The 17,575-nt window shown below is 43.2% G+C and overlaps 1 protein-coding gene across 6 annotated transcripts in view; it reads left to right on the forward strand.

Moving 5' to 3' along the window:
* The first annotated feature begins 1,381 nt into the window (after positions 1 to 1,381).
* The window catches only part of TXNDC11 (thioredoxin domain containing 11), a 65,986-nt gene continuing 49,792 nt past the window's right edge, over positions 1,382 to 17,575 (forward strand). Inside the window, exons 1-5 of one of the 6 annotated variants that reach the window (XM_019928700.3) lie at positions 1,382 to 1,747; positions 2,120 to 2,223; positions 8,901 to 9,117; positions 12,297 to 12,394; positions 15,804 to 15,933. In XM_019928700.3, coding sequence (XP_019784259.1) covers positions 1,514 to 1,747; positions 2,120 to 2,223; positions 8,901 to 9,117; positions 12,297 to 12,394; positions 15,804 to 15,933 — 783 coding nt within the window. In that variant the 5' untranslated portion in view covers positions 1,382 to 1,513. Of the gene's footprint in view, positions 1,748 to 2,119; positions 2,224 to 8,900; positions 9,118 to 10,605; positions 10,658 to 12,296; positions 12,395 to 15,803; positions 15,934 to 17,575 lie in introns of those variants that run through there. The other 5 variants (XM_019928699.3, XM_004324087.4, XM_019928702.2 and 2 more) reach the window with 5 other exon arrangements.

Raw genomic sequence — 17,575 nt, forward strand, 5'->3', positions numbered from 1 at the left:
CGCGCACGACAACGAAGAGTAGCCCCCACTTGCCAGAACTAGAGAAAGCCCGCGCAGCAACAAAGACTCAACGCGGCCAAAAATAAATTAAAAAAAAAAAACACTTACTTAGAAAGGACCTAACATTTAGAGTCACAGAGGATTTAGAGTCGACAGTGGGTCGCTGGAGCGACTTGTTAACCTTGCCTTTGAGCCTGAATTCCTCACCTACTAGCTTTGTGGCCGCAGTCACGTGGCTTTTCCAAACCTCGGTTTTCCCATCTGTGAAGTGAGCACAGGCTGTACAGACCCTCCTCCCAGGGGTGTGATGTAGAGACTTGGTGCTCAGGCGCACAGCACTTCACTGGTGCAGGAAATGGACACTGGGAGACAACAGTCACTAAAATTTGAGTACTCACTATGGGCCCGGCAGTTTCCATCAATGACCTCATTTAATTCTCAAAGCAAGGCTTCCCTGGTGGCGCAGTGGTTATGAATTCGCCTGCCAATTCAGGGGACACGGGTTTGAGCCCTGGTGCGGGAAGTTCCCTCATGCCGTGGAGCAACTGAGCCCATGTGCCACAACTACTGAGTCTGCACTCTAGGGCCCACGAGCCACAACTACTGAGCCCGTGTGCCACAAGTACTGAAGCCCGCTCACCTAGATAGAGCCCGTACTCCGCAACGAGAAGCCACTGCAATGAGAAGCCCACGCACTGCAACAAAGAGTAGCCTCCGCTTGCCGCAACTAGAGAAAACCTGTGCACAGTAACGAAAACCCAACACAGCCACAAATAAATAAAATAAATATATAAAAAAAAATCCTCAAAGCAGTTCTGTGAGGGTGGTACTGATATCACCCCCATTTTACAGATGTGTAAACGGAGGCCGTAACCTCTCCCGCCTCACTCCTGGATCCCCGGGCACTTCTCGCCTCTGTACGTGTTTTCCTTTCATTAAGCGGGGACAATAAATGGCACCTACATCCTCTGGAGCCTGTAGTGGTATTTGCAGACACGACTGCTGTCACCATCACGGCTCTTTAAACTCAAGGAGCCAAGCGGAGACTCCCCGTAGCCCGGGTCTGCCGAGGTCTGCGCTGGCTGTATGCAGGGATAGGAGTGGCCGGACGCTAGGCGCCGGCGCCTACGCAGACTCAGTGGACTGGGTACCGGAGCGAGCAAGTGGCTACGGCGGCTTTGGCGCGTACGTCAGGGACGGGGGCGGGGCCTGTTGGATTACGCCGCGGCTGCCCCGCCGCCAGCGGAGAACGGATCCGCGCAGACTCCGTAAGCGAGGGGGCGTGGCTCTATGGGGGCGGGGCTGATGGGTGGTGTCCACGCAGCCTTTCGGGTGGGGGCGGAGCCGTCTGCGCGGGGGCGGGCGCCGCGGCTGCGGCGAGGCTGACGTGGACCGTACGGGTTAGCTGGCTCGGCGAGTTGCGGGATTGGGGAGCGACGGGCCGGGCCGGGCCTTCGGGCCCTTGGCGGCGGCGGCGGTATAAAGCCGGCGACGGGGAGCATGTAATGTCGGAATGCGGAGGCCGCGGCGGCGGCAGAAGCAGCGACGACGCCGAAGACGAGGGTGGCGGTGGCGGCGGCCCCGCGGGCTCCGGCTCCCTCAGCCCGGCCCCGGCTGCTTCCTCAGAGGGCCGGCTCCGCCGCGGGCTGCGCGGCGCCTCTCTCATGGCGCGCCGGCGGCCCGAGCTGCTCTGCGGGGCCGTGGCGCTCGGCTGCGCGCTGCTCCTCGCACTCAAATTCACCTGCAGGTGAGGCGGCCCGCACCCCCGGGCCCGGCGCCCCCTCGGCCCGGTGGGCGGCGCGTAGCCGTCTTGGGCCTCGGGGTCGAGGGTCGTAGCGGCCTCCGGGGAAGTCGGGCCTGACTTTGCCTGGAGCGATGGACTTGACCCTCCTCCAGCATGCGGCCATGCCCGCCGCGTTCCTTCTCTCCGGCCAGCGAGCACTAAGGCAAGGTTTTGGGGTGCTGCCCGGCGCCCCTTCCTCCCATTTTAATACCGAGGAAGGCGGGCCAGGTTCCGAGCTGCTTGTCAGCTGTTGGGGTTTCTTGGGGGTGCCCCTGTCACTTCTGCCCAGGCTGCAGGACCCTCATTTATCACCCATTTTGTTTCTCTTATGCCTAGGCTAGGCGTAGACAACCTTTAGCGTCCCACATGTTGACAATTCGTGCACTCATCGATATAGCGATTATTTATCCGCACCTCTTGTGTGCGGAGCGCCCATCCAGGTGAGCGATGAAGATAAAAATCCCTGTTCTCCATTCCAGGGGGTGGTACAGACAGTAAATAAGAAAACTTAATATAATTTTAAAGAGCTTCAGTAAGTGCTGTGCAGGGAATAGAAGCGAAGAGCGTGGGGCAGAAAGGCCTTCCTAAGGGAGCTAGGTAGGAAAGGCACCCACGAAGGGGAAGGGGCCAGCATTGGGGAGATCTGGGGGAAGCGTCCAGGGGAGGGGAAAGAGCAAGTGCAAAGGTCCTTTGACCTGAGGCTGGACAAGGCTGGTGTTTTCCTGGAACTGGAAGGAAGGCCTGAGTAGGCTGGAGTGTAGTGAGCAGGAAGAGTGAAAGTTAATGTCTCTCTTTGGGAAAGGACACAAATAGAAAATTTACTTTAAATTTCAAGAGTACTTTTGGGCTCCCAAATCCACAGTGTATCTCCTGGGACTCCAATTTATAAATCTGTGGTGCCACTGACTGGCATATTGGCCACGAGGAAGATTTCAACTTGGAACATTTTTATTGAGTCTGTTGAAGACAATATGTGGCCCCTGTTGTCAAAGAGATGGCAAAGGATTGGGGATTGTAGTGGAAAGAAAATTATAATAACTATCATTGAGCATTTGCTATGTGCCAGGTGCTATACTACCAGCGGGGTTTCTCAGCCTTGGTACTGTTGATATCTTGGGTCAGATAATCCTTGTTGTGGCGGGCTGTCCTGTACATTATGGGATGTTTAGCGGCATCCCTGGCCTCTGTCTACTACATGCCAGTACCTACTACCTGCTCCTACCCCTCCACCCCAGTGTGACAACCAGAAGTGTCTCCAGACAGTACCAAATGCCCTCTGGGGAACAGAATCGCCTATTTGAGAACTACCGATTACATGAATGCATTTATTCACTTAACACATGATCTGAGAGCCTAATATGGATCACTTAAGTCTCAATCCAGTGAAGTCTGGATATACATACTCTTCCCCTTCCAATTTACACACGAAGGAGTGGAGCTTTGGTCGTGATGCAAAACTTGCCCCAAATCACATCCACCTAATAAGTGGCTGAACTGGAATTTGAATCCTTTATTGTCAGGAATTAGTCTCTTTACCTTGTTCTTTATCACGTCCTGCACAAGGAAATTAAAGTATTTTACAAGGTAGAATATTGCAAGGTAGTATTTGGATTCAAATTAGGAGGAGAGGTTTTCTCTCCTGTAAGGGTTGGGGGGCTTACTTGCATCACTTTGTCCATCTATAGTAATAACGTGCGGTGTTCGCTCTGAGAGAACAGGGCTTGATAGATATGAAAGTGCTTTGAGATTTCAGGAAGATGGAAGAGTGTAAACCCAATTACTAGAGCAGACTGAGCAGGGTCCCCACCTACTTCAGGCAAGGAGAGTGAACCAGTGAACAGGCTGCTTGCCTGTCCAGCTTCTTTGTGTGCCACTGGCGAATTTCAGTCTTTTAATAGACTCAGATAGATTTTTTTAGAGTCTTCTTTGATGGAATGGTGTCATGATACTACTTTATCGCTCTACAACTGACTCTAACATTTCTGCCACTCTTTTCCTATTTTACTTTTAAGATCTTTGTGTTAATGAGGACAGAGGCTTAAAGGAGAGTAGAATTTTTTAAATTAATTTTTATTAATAGCTCCAGGCCTGAAATAGGTGACAGCCCTCTTCACTGTCTTGCTGCTTAGCTGAGTTCAAATCAGATAACATTAAGAAAAGGTTGATTTGGGGTTGAAACACTATGAATAATTGTGCATTTCTGGGAACTTAAATCTCTGTGCTACCTGCTTTTCTGTGCATTGAATCTCCATGACTTCATCCTCACTTTCCTTTTACCCTGATTTGTGGGTGTGTTTTTTTGTGGGGAAAAAAATTGTGAGTGTTTGTGTGTTTGTCTCTATTACCTCTATATGTATTTTGCTTTGTATATTCATTTTGCTTTATTTCGTTTTGTAAGCTCAAAGCCGCTTTAGATCCTTTGGGAGGAAGTGTAGAGTATGAGTCTCATACAAAAATTGGGAGTTGCAACAGGCCTTCCTTGTTTGCAACCATCTCTTGAGTTTTTGGTGCCTGAGATTTACACTTCAAAGCTGCAGGAAATCTTTGATCTAGGTGTAGTTTCTCAAAAACGAGAGCAAATTTAGGAGTTAAATGGAAACGCATGAATGTTTCTGTTGGGGCAGAGGCATATGTTTTCTCTGCCCTGGTTAATGTTTGGTTTTTGACGGGCCATGGGTTTATCTGGCTCATTTACTTGAGGAGCTGCTCTGAACATGCAGAGCAACGGTACTAAGTTGATGATTATCCTCTGTTTGATTGTCACAGACCTACATTTTCCCTCAGATTGGGTATCTGACTTTTAAGACGAAATTTGAATAGTACAAAAATAATAACCTCCAAACAGGAGCATTTTGGACTTGCTGAGAAATGTGTCACTTATTCACTGCAAGACCTCCTTCCCTTCTGCATGACTGTCTTCTTGTCACTCAGGTCTTAGCTTAAAAGATACCACCCTGGGCTTCCCTGGTGGCACAGTGGTTGAGAATCTGCCTGCCAGTGCAGGGGACACGGGTTCGAGCCCTGGTCCGGCAAGATCCCACATGCCGCGGAGCAACTGGGCCAGGGAGCCACAGCTACTGAGCCTGCGCGTCTGGAGCCTGTGCTCCACAACAAGAGAGGCCACGACAGTGAGAGGCCCGCGCACCGCGATGAAGACTGGCCCCTGCTCGCCGCAACTAGAGAAAGCCCGCACACAGAAATGAAGACCCAACACAGCCAAATAAATAAATTTATAAAAACAGATGCCACCCTGCCCACCACCCCATTGAGGAGCTTCTAGGTTTCCTGTCTCATCACTGTGTTAAATTCTCCACAGAACATGATCATTTTGTGTGGTTTTATGTTTGTTTACACGTTTGGTTGTTTGCCTGTCTCCCTTCCTGAGAAAGGAAGCCCCTTGAGAACATGTGTTCCCTCCTATAGCCTTGGTTCCTGTAGAGCAGTGCCTGAAGCACAGTAGCATTTGCTTACTGAACTTTTTTTTTTTGAATTATTGTGTAAGTGACTGGTTTTCAGGTTGTGAAGATATTTTACATAGACAGACCTCCCTGATTGCAGAGTTAAAATGTTAGTGTGAGTGCATAAATAGGAGATTTGCATTTAATAGCAACCTTTAACAGCATTACTTTATGATGTTAATAATTTTTGGTTAAAATGGGGAAGCAATATATTTAAAACCGGCTTAACTCAGGAAGCTGACACCTTCTAGATGTAGAGAAGGGGGTGGACTCTCTTCCTCAAACTAAGTGACCCAAGGCTCTTAGAGTAGCTTAGGTCTTGGGTATTTGTGTGATTTCTCTTTTGATTCTAAATATCTGGCTGTCTGCTGCGTATCTCAGAGCTAGCAGCACATTCCTTTCTGTTCCTCCTCCTTTCTACTTTGCTATATTCTGAGAAACCAGATTAGCAAGTTCATTTGCACACGTGTAAAATTAGAACACAATTAGGTGTTCCTTAGAATCACCCCTAGTAAGGCAAATGGACCTTCTGACATTTGTATTTATTTATTTACTTATTTTTGGCTGTGTTGGGTCTGTGTTGCTACGTGTGGGCTTTCTCTAGTTGTGGCGAGCGGGGGCTACTCTTTGCAGTGCGGTGGCTTCTCTTGTTGCGGAGCACGGGCTCTAGGTGCGTGGGCTTCAGTAGCTGTGGCATGTGGGCTCAGTAGTTGTGGCTCGCGGGCTCCAGAGCGCAGGCTCAGTAGTTGTGGCTCACGGGCTTAGTTGCTCTGTGGCATGTGGGATCTTCCCGGACCAGGGCTCAAACCCATGTCCCCTGCATTGGCAGGCAGATTCTTAACCACTGGACCACCAGGGAAGTCCTTGACATTTTGATTCTTTCAGATTGTCCTTAATAATATAATATACGTCTGTATGGATTTATGTTTAATTTGCTTTCACAAAGGTTCAAGTAAGGTGTAGGGTAGGTTTGTTCATTTCACAAATTACTGAACTTCAGAGTACTGGGGACTGCCAAACAGTGAGGATATAACAGTGAAAAAGGGAGCCAGGATCCCTGCCCTCATGGAGTTAATAAACAGGTAAAATAAGTAAGTTACAGATTATGGTGAGGGCTATGAAAGCAACTTCTCAACGGGAAGCTGAGATAAAAAAATTTGAGAGCCGCCTGCTTCTGGTAGACTCATCAGAGCAATCCTCACCAAGGAGGTGACACACCAGCAAAGCTTTTTGCTACTCAACTTCATTGTAGTATAATTTACATTCAGTAAAATTCACACATTTTACATGTATAGGTCCATGACTTTTGGCAAATGTAACCACCTCCATTCTCTTAGTCAAGATATAGAACATTTCCTTGTCCCCAGAAAATTTCCTCAGTACCCCTCTGCGGTTAGCCTTACTGCCCCACTCCCAGCTCTAGACAACCACTGATGTGATTTATTTCATTATAGATTGGTTTTGCCTGTTTTGGAATTTCATATAAATGCACTCATATGTATTCTTTAGTGTCTGACTTCTTTCATTCAGTATAGTTATTTTGAAACTCATCCAGTTATAGTGTGTATCAGGTCTTTTTTTATATTGCCGAGTAACATTTAATTGTAAGAATACACCCCAGTTTATTTATCCTTTCACCTAGTGAGTTACTACAGCTTTTTTATGCTTACTATTCATGTGGTTTATCTTTTCCCATCCTTATGTCTTTATGTTCAAAATGCTTTTAGATGGCATATGGTTGGGTTTTGCTTCATTATCCAACCTGGCAATCTCTTCCTCTTAATTGGGTGGTTTAGTCCTTTCATATTTAATGTAATTATTGATATGGTTGGGTTTATGTCTACCATCTGGCTATTTGTTTTCCATTCGTACCTTCTGGTTTTTGTTCCTTTCTTGGTCCTTTTCTGCATTTTTTTTCCCCCCTGCACCTTGGGGCGTGCGGGATCTTAGTCCCCCAACCAGGGACTGAACCCAGGCCCTCGGCAGTGAAAGCACAGAGTCCCAACCACTGGACTGCCAGGGAATTATCTCTTTTGGGTTAATTGAATATTTTTTAGGGTTCCATTTTTATTTCCTCTATTGGTTTCTTAGCTAAGCTGCTATAATGGTTTTATACTATTTTAATGCAGATAATGTGGACAGCTCAAGGCATTTACTAGGACTATTTAACTTGGTGGGATGCAGCTTGAGCCGAGACCTTTTTGTCTTGATGGGGAAATAGTGGCAGCTCTGTGACTTCTGACTACTTGTTTAGTTTTATTTTCTTTCTCCTCCTGACCTTCTGGGAATCTCAAATACGTACTTAGGAAACCTGTTTTCCAGTAAAATGGGCTGTTGCTTTGTTATTCATCGTTATTAACCTTCGGCTCATAACATATATCTGGAGAAATATACATTATTATATAATTATTACTTTTGCCTCAGTGCCCTGGGTAACTACAGGCCAGCTCCAGCCAATAAACTTAACGTGAGTTGATAGTAAGCATTTCCGATGCCTGTTAGTGGTGCCACGTGTGCTCCCTCCCCTTAATTCTGAGTGACTCACTGGTGGCTCTGAAACCCTGGAGATCAGTGGCTTTTGTGGAGAGCAAGGCTGCAGAGAGATGAGGATGGAGTCTTTTGGGTGGGGGAGGAAAGGATCTGGATTATTCAGAGACACCCTTCTCAACTCTTCCTGGTGGTCTGGTGGTTAGGATTTGGCGCTCTCTCAAAGACACCCTTCTCTTCTGCTCTCCACTGCCCTCCCACCCCATACCTGGGCAGACATTGTTAAGAATCGTTTTTGTGGACTTCCCTGGTGGTGCAGTGGTTAAGAATCCGCCTGCCAATGCAGGGGACACAGGTTCAAGCCCTGATCCAGGAAGATCCCACGTGCCGCGGAGCAACTAAGCCCATGTGCCACAACTACTGAGCCCGCGTGCCACAGCTACTGAAACCCTGAGCCTAGAGCCCGTGCTCCGCAACAAGAGAAGCCACCGCAGTGAGAAGCCCGCGCATCACAAAGAAGAGTAGCTCCGCTCACCACCACTAGAGAAAGCCCGCGCACAGCAACAAAGACCCAACACAGCCAAAAATAAATAAATAAAATAAATTTTTAAAAAATCATTTTTGTTATTTATATATTTGTTTTTTAATTTTTGGCTGCACTGGGTTTCCGTTGCCGTGTGCGGGCTTTCTCTGGTGGCGGCAAGTGGGGGCTTCTCTTCGTTGTGGTGCGCAGGCTTCTCATTGCTGTGGCTTTTCTTGTTGCGGAGCACAGGCTTTAGGCACGCAGGCTCAGTAGTTGTGGCTCGCAGGCTCTAGAGTGCAGGCTCAATAGTTGTGGTGCACGGGCTTAGTCGCTCCGAGGCATGGTATCTTCCCGGTCCAGGGATCAAATGCGTGTCCCCTGCATTGGCAGGCGGATTCTTAACCACTGCGCCACTGGGGAAGTCCAAGAATTGTTTTAGCGTGTTATTCATATCTTGCATTCTCTCAGCCAAATGTTGCCTTAACTTAGCACAAAATATTACTTTTGTACTCCAGGTCAGTGTTTTGGGAACTCCATTTTCTTTTTCAAAAGAAGACTTTTCTTTTAAGCTTCATTCTTCTTCCACACAGAGCTGTTGTTAGAAGAAGATAAACTAAACAATCTTGTTTGTGTTTGCTCTTTTTTTTAGTCGAGCAAAAGATGTGATAATTCCAGCAAAGCCACCGGTCAGCTTTTTCTCCTCGAGGTCTCCGGTTCTTGACCTCTTCCAGGGGCAGCTGGACTACGCAGAGCACATTCGCCAGGATTCGGAGGTGGTGCTCCTGTTCTTCTACGCTCCGTGGTGTGGACAGTCCATCGCCGCCAGGGCAGAAATTGAACAAGTAGCGAGTCAGCTTTCAGACCAGGTAATGCTGACATTCAGCCTGAGAATCAAATGACCGTCAGTTCCTGTGCAGGGCTGGTTATCCCCATAGAGACACCTTACCCAGATGGCTGATTTTGCCAGGGTGAAGGCCAGGAGCCTTTCTTCGTAAATTGTAAAGCCTTCTATAAAGAAATAGAATTTCTCACTGTGACGGTCATAGTTGGTCAGAGGCAGGAGAGGGAGGAGATTCTGCAATTCCTTGTGATGCAGGCCAGTGCTTATCTCAGGGTGCCATGCTCTTTGGCTTCGGTGGGAAGACTGAAAATCCTCATTGAATATACATTTGATATTTGCTGATTAGTTATTTTATGTAAGAGAAATTTATGTGTCATGAGTACAGTGTAACTAGGCAGACCTTTTAAATCCCGGGACCAGAACTATGTTCAACAAATATTTAATGAATGCCACCTTTGTGTTAGATAAGAGGGATATATAGGCAATTGATATATATGCCTTCGGTCTGGCAGTGGTTTTTAATCCAGTGGATCCCCATTGTCCTTATGTATGTATTTTATGATGTCCCTTTTTCTGTCCTCAAAAGGAATTCATAGACGATAAAACTTCCCTATACATATAATTTCAAAATAGCCAATCTAATGTGCTAATTGTAACACAAAGATGGGGGAAAAAGAAAAGTGGTGTATAATTAAATCACATGTTGTTTCAGTATGTAAGTGCTGTACCTTTATGTAGAACCACTGTGAATGGGACAGTTACAAATGCAGGCCCATAAAAGTAGGATGTGTTGACAACTTAGGTGCCATGAGGGCATTGCTCTCAGTGATTTGATTTTTCTAAATGGTGAACAGCTCTTGGTAAGTTCTGAACCAAACAAAGTACTTTCTGCCTTCAATTAAACAGAAGTTGTCTTCCAAGAAATTCAGTGAACACAAAAGCCATGCTTTGGATTCACATATAAAATGGAGTTAGGTTCTGAGCTTGAATAATAACAAACAGGTTTCCCTCAACATTAGTATTTGGCAGGACATTTAAAACTGCTCTGGGTGATGCGGATGACTATTCCCTGTGCAGAGCAGTTTTGAACATTGCAGGATATGTACCACAGCCTCTGCCCACTACATGCCCTATAGTTCCTCCAGTCATTGCAACCAGCAGAAAAGCATCCCGTAGATTTCTAAGAGGCTGCTACTGACACCCACTGATCTGGGGTAACTTGTGGTGCAGCTGAGTTCCAGAAGTTCATTTGGAACTCTCAGTTGGTTTTTCTTAGAAACAATGTTATAAATGGTGACTAGGCTTCCTGCCCAGCCTGCCAAAGCCTTTTTAACTGTTTTATATCCCTGAATGTGTAGTACCAAGTAGTATTTAAATAGAACTCTTCATTCCGTATAACATTGATTCTGAGGGGGCTGTGATTTTGTGTTCCAGCTTTGGACCCATGGAATTGATCTATTCCTTGTCTTCCCTTTACCCCTCTCTCTCACCCCCCCTTAAAAATGGCTGATAGTAACCAAGCCAGCACTTGCAGGGAGGAAAGGACTCTAAGGGAGCACTAGGAGGTAAGCTTAAAGGAAATCACCACTTTGTAAGTCACTCCCCAAGTTTTCTAAATTTAGAGAACTTGTGGGGGAAAAGGGGAGAATCTGTTTCATTTTAGGGTAAGTGTCAATTACTTGTTATTTTACTGTCAGCTTAGGGAATATATCCTTCAGAGTGACTATAGGGATGGTGTGCTGGTGTGCAGGCCCGTGCTGTTCCTCAGGACAGCCCTGCAAGCTGATGCTGGTAGCCTGGTTCCTCTGAAGCAGGACCTCAGGTTTAGAGGGCAGAGTGGTTTGTTAAAGGTCACGGGACAAATGGTAGAGGTTACAGTGCCGTCCACAGCTGATGGGCTCTGCTTTTTTCAAAAAATTTTTTCAGCTTCTTCTAAATTGAGAGCTTATTGTTCTATGTTCTCAGTAGGGAAAAGGACTGGGTTTATTTTTGGAAACAGGCAAAAATTTTTTGTGCCACATTACTTAATAAAATTAGCATACACGGTAGATTGTGCCCTATTTTTGAGATGTCAACCTTAGTAAAGATATTGTTGCTCTTCTTTCTAATAGATAGACTATAAAAGGAGCTCTTGTGAGTTTCCACTAAGTTTTGAGCAATATTGCTATCTAAATATAAGGCATCTGAAAGTGACTTTTCATTTGTAGTCTTCATATGTTTTCAATATTTTATTATAAAAAATTTAAAATATATAGCAAAGGTCATATACCTGCCACTTAAATTCTATCACCATTTTATTACACTTGTTTTATCATGTGTTTGTTCATCTTACCATCCCTCTAATCAGTGGTTCTCAACTAGAGGCAGTTTTGTCTCTCAGGGGACCTTTGGGACTGTGGAGAGGTCTTTGGTTGTCACTACTTGAGGGGGATGCTACTGGCATCTAAGGAGTAAAAGCCAGGGATCCTACACCATGCTGCATCCAGCGTGTGGAAGAGCCTCCCCTCACCCCACCCCCAACAAAAACAAACATAACATCAACAAAAAACCCTGTAACAATTCAAGCCCAAAATGTCAGTAGTAGCAAAGGTGAGACACTCTGCTACAATCTAACTGTTAATCCATCTTATTTTGGGTACATTTCAAAGTAAATTGTGGACATTGGGATACTCCTCCTTAAATACTTTAGCATTTACCTATAAACACATACTTAATCCATATTTTGCTATCTAATGGTACATTTTAGAGCATAGCTCTAGTCATCTATTTATTCATTTTTAATATAGTTATTAAAAAATTGAAAATGGTCCTTTGAAATCTGTGATATTTCATCTGTAGGTAAGATTTTTTTCCTTCTCAGATGCTCAGTTTGACTAACAAAAGACACATCCTACTACTGAGTTTTAGTGTAACCATGCTTAGAAAAAGTTTGCTGGTGTCATTCACTTCAGAATTTGAAGGAAATCATTCTCCTCTTGGGCCAGACTCCAAAATATTCAGAGTCCTAGCTGGACACTATGGACAGGTGTCTTTGTTTGTCCTTGTCGTGGTAAATGATGACCTTCTTTGAACACTCAAAAAACAATTTTTTTAATACTTTCTGTTTCAGAGAGGAATTGTTCCATTTCTATAATTTTATCTTTTAAATCTTGGCAATTTTTCAGTTGCTGTTTATAGTTATTTGAAACCTTCTTTGGCTTGCAGGTGTTGTTTGTTGCAGTTAACTGTTGGTGGAATCAGGGGAAATGCAGAAAACAGAAACACTTCTTTTATTTTCCTGTAATATATCTGTATCATCGGAGGTAAGCGATTCTAATTCCAATTAAGTTTATCAGTTTCAAAGTGATTTTTGTTATATTCACTGTAGAAAATTGAGAAAATACAGATAAGCAAAAATAAATAAAAGGATCTGTGATTTTATTAGCCATTCATAATCACTGTGTGTTTTGATTTATATCCTCCTGTGAATATACATATCCACCCCCCCCCTTTTTTAAATTAAAAAATGGGATCATGTAGTAATACTATCTCTTCAACTGCTTTTTCTTTATTTTGTGAACACTTTTTCATGTCATTACATATTCGATAGCATTGTTTTTATTATACCAGTTACTCCATTGTGTGGCTGAACATTTCAAATGTTTGAAAAGTATTTTATGGTATAAAAATATACAGAAGTCCTTATCCCATTACCTGGCAGCATAGCATAGTCAAGAGGGTATCTAACATCTTTTCAAATTGGGAAGAAAAAGACTACAAGTCCGCAATCCTATAATCTATCATTCTGAAATCCAGAGAGCTTTTAAAACCTGAAAGACTTCCATGAACTTTGTCCCCAAATGCATTCATCTGGCCTGAAGTAGCAAGGGGCCACCTATAGTCTTTATACCACATCAGGTGCCACTGTACTCATTTTGCTGCAGAAATACTGGTGTTTCATTTTGGAGAACTGCCCAGACCTTGCTGTGGGTGTTAAGTTATGTCTAAAATCTGACTTGAAGGATTTTGGAGACAGGAGATGGGATTCTGGACTCTGTGTAGTATAATTGGCTTAAAGTTTGTTACTGTAAAATGGTTTAAGAAGAAGAGTTCACCAGTAAGAGCTTTACTTTTTTAGGCTTTATTTCCTCCCTCTAAAATTCCTGGGCCTTAATCAATGGGGATTTATTACAAACATCAACAGACTATCATTTGTGGATTATCTGTCATCTTTCAGCTCATTCCCATGTCTCTAACATAAACTGTGTGTGGAACAGAGTATTGTTTCTCAGGAGCTATTAAATAGTATTTGGGCAAAAACATGCTTTCCTACCCTATCTCCACCCTCAAATTTTCCTCTGGGTATAAGAACAGTTTCTCAGAGTGACTTTCTGATGGTTACCTTTTTTTGTTTTCCGGAAGGTAAGTATAAGGTGTTATACTTGAAGGATCTCAAAGTCAGTGCTGTGTAATGGGCGATAAGCTTCCCCTGGAGAGATCCCTGCGCTTCTTTTTTTCGAAATAGGAAATATGGCACAGATGGCTAGCAGGGAGTATAGGTCGTGCAACTGTATGTAACCAAGCCAGCTGCCCAGAGGTAGACTTAACTTGATGTGACATTAAAATAACAAGAGTTCCCTTGAATTGAATACAGATGTCATTTTGGGATATGTGGGTGTGTAACATTGTCTTGCACTATTTGTTTTCTTAGTTTTATAGAAAGATTGGAAAGACACGAAAGGAACTTTAGAAATACTTAGTCCAACCGTCTCATTTTACACATGAGGAATTTGAGGCTGGTACTTGCCTTGAAGTGCTTGCCCCTCATCTTTGCCTGTTAAACTTTTACTTGTTTAAGTCAGTTCAGACCCATTAATACCTGTTTCAACATCTACCATTCCCGATGTTCCAAAAATAGAAGAAAGTGCTAAGGCGCAGAGGTACCCAAAAGGTAGCCTTTTCATATTCTATTTAAGAATCTTCAAGTCCTCTGTTTTATACATACACATATGAATGAATGTGTTCCTTCAACTAAACTCTCTTGTGAGCATTTGGTAGTCTTGAGGTTCTTTTGGCTAATGGTGGTTGCAAATATGGCCCTTGAGTCTCATCACTGGACAGACCACTGCTGTTTGTGTGTGTTCTTGCTGCTACTGTTTGTGTAATGGCTTAACTAGTAGTAGCTGCTTACAGAAATTAACAGGCTTTTCTGTTTTGTGAAAGTAGATTCCATTTTTTGGCTTGTATTGATGCCAGTTACAAAGGCAGTTTATAAAAGGCTCTGAAGCAGGAAGTAGTTTTCTCAAAACACTCTGTGCAGAGTTCAGCTGCCCTAGATCAGCTTGTCCTAAGGCAATGGCTATAGTGTGTTGGCAAAACGTGTCCTACATCCTGCATCCTGGGATCGTCTCATTACGAGTCACTGGGACCCTTGTAACACGGTACCAGGGAACCTCAGCAGAGCCTGTTTGCTTGAGTAACGAGGTTTCCAGATCACTTGCCTCCTTTTTGCTCAACAAAATAGGTTATCAGATGATTTTTTTGATTTCTTCCTTTAAATTAAAAATTGGTGGTGGTTGATGGGGTTGGTGGTGGTAGTAATTTTAAAACTTGAATTAGTTAACAAATGAGTTGTAGTAAGTCTTGAATTGACAGAGTTGTTCACCCAGTCTCTCAGCTGTGCATGTAGAATGCTATTTTTACTTTTTTCATGCTACTATTCCTCTGTCTGGTATCATATTCTGCAGTGCACACCGAAGAATTGTGTTTATCTCATCACATTATATGTGTGTGTTAATTTCTGTAACCATATATTATAGTTATGTGATCACCATTTATACATTTCTTTACTGTGCTCTATTGTTGCTATTAAAGGTAAGCTTAATGTCAATTTCTATTTAGAGAGAAGAATGGTTATGGAATTGGTGAATTTCACCATACTCCCTCACCCCCACCACATACCATCCAATTATATTTGAGCAATGTCTCTTTTGTGCAAGATTGAAGAAAGCCATGTGAGGATTCTGATTAGCTTAGGATAACTGAATGTTGGAAGCATTGCTTAGCAATACTAAATCAAATTCCTGTGCATTCCCAAGCACAACTGGAGGGGAAAATAAGGAAGATCATTTGTATAGGTCCTTGATTTCATACCTTCATATAATTTTTTGTTGTTGTAATAAAGCTTTAAATAGGTTTAAGTTTCATTTAGTGATCCTTTGTGTAAGTGCATCTAAGAATATTTAATAACTACTTTTTAGTAGGCCAAGGACCAACTATTCAATTTGTTCCTTATTTTGGAGTGACTTGGAAAGTCTGCCCCTACGTCCCCCCCACCCCCAATTGAATTGTGTAGTTAAGATCCTGGAGTCCTTTGGCATTTGGTCAGTTTCCAGGGTCGTCTGTCTGTTTTGTTTTGTTTTGTTTTTTAAAGAAATATAGTGAGAATTAATTTTTTTCAGAGACTAGAATGAATGTTCTTTGATCTGAAATTCAGTTTGCAGAATTATGCTCATATAAAATGTAACGGCCCCTTGTACCCCCCCTTACATAAAATGCTTGTTCTTAATTGGCCCTCCAGTTACCTCCTGAGACAAGGAAGGCTACTTACATATGAAACAGTTGGGATCCTGAAGCAAGACTTTTTCATTTTGTGATGTTGATGATTTCAGGTATATATTACAGGTTTAATGCGTGGTGTATTATTTTTAATTTTTATTTTTTTGGTACTAGTTTTGGACCAATCGAATACAAAGGCCCCATGAGTGCTGTTTACATTGAGAAGTTTGTCCGCCGTGTGATGAAACCACTTCTCTACATCCCATCTCAATCAGAATTACTAGATTTTCTCTCAAACTATGAGGTACCTATCTTTCCTATCTTCTCCCATTCCCCCAGGCTTCACTGGGTTGCATTGGATTGTTTATATTAGAAGAGTCTTTATACCTCCTGATTTGTAGCAATTAAAAGATCACATTAGAGATAAGCCCCAATTAAATGCTTTTTGAGATACTTGATTATAGGGATAGTTTGGCCAAGTGAGTTTTTAGAGAGTAAAATACTTGCAAAACCTTATCTATTTTTTATTCAGGAATTTTTAACAAACTTTCAGTTTGTCTCACAATTAAGTTAGAGTATGTAAAAATTAACTTATAATTTTTATGCAGCTACAGATTTCCAAAAATTTTATTTGTTGCTTACAGCATTTTACTCAGATCCGTGGTTTTTCTTGTCAGTTGTAGTTTAGCTTTAAAAAAGCAAAACAAAACTAGGAATATGTTCCTTTCTGTTTTATTAAGTGCATAACAATTTCAAGGTTCATTAACAGAAAGTTTCCTAACATGGCTTCTCTACTGCTTTCCCATTGCCAGTCAACCCCTGATGGATTATTTTGGTAGGATCCTCAGTGTGTGTTCAGGACAGCTTATTGAGAGGCCAGTATAAAGCTTAAAACAATCTCAGTAAATTATAAAAATAGTTCCACAAAAAAATTCATTGGATCAAGTATAAAATCATACTGGGGCACAAGTAAAAATGATACTTAGCTACAACAAAATCAAGACCATAAGTACCTGACAGAGATAAAAACCATATGAATCCACACCTCAGTAATTCAGAATTTAACAATTACCACTTGGTTGAAGTTTACCTTTTACACTATGTATATTTTATGTAGGTAGGATGTGAATTTCTTTCCCTAGAACATCATTTACAGCTTTTTTCAATTATGTTAGGAACACTTTATGTTAACTATTAGCAGATTCTCTAAGCAGCAGTGTTACTATCTAGTTATTCTGCTTGTAGTTGTCAGATGTGCATTAGGGTGAATGCTTCCTGACTCTTATAAAGGGTGGGTTTCTGTGCCCCTCATGGGCTTGCTCCCGTTTTGCCTGGGAGGCACTTGGGCAGGAGCTATAGTAGGAGGCAGGGCGCCTGGGCCTAGTCCCTTTGGCAGCACTAACTGGGTCTGTGACTTGGGGCAGGTCACTCATCTGTCAGGCGTCAGGGCCCGGGAACAGGGTTTTCTTGAGATTCCTTTTAACTTTTAGGTGCAATGATTGCATGATGTGGGTTTTCACATAGATTTGCACCAGATGACAAGGAGTCACTGGAGGTGGTCCAGCAAAATGGTGAAGAATCAGGACTTGGACAGACTTGAATCCAAACTCATCTCCACCTTATTAGCTGTGTGGCCTCCGGCTGGTATTATACTTAACCTCTTTATGCCTCCATTTCCTCATCTGTAAAACAGGGATGAAATTAAAAAAAAAAAGGAAATGCCTGCTAGGATGTAGTCCTAATAAATGAAATTTTATCAGTGAAAATGACATTGTGGAAAAATCCTGGATATTTAGCACTACTGAGAGAGCTCAAAATGTGCACAGCACCTGCCGGAATTCCCAACTTATATTGATATAAACACCTTTTGTTTGTTTTGTAATTAAGGTGATAAAAAATGACCTTTAAGGGCCAAGAGTTCTTCCTCCAGCTTAGCTTCTGTTGGG

Source organism: Tursiops truncatus, chromosome 15, assembly GCF_011762595.2.
Source record: "Tursiops truncatus isolate mTurTru1 chromosome 15, mTurTru1.mat.Y, whole genome shotgun sequence".
Taxonomy (NCBI): Eukaryota; Metazoa; Chordata; class Mammalia; order Artiodactyla; family Delphinidae; genus Tursiops; species Tursiops truncatus.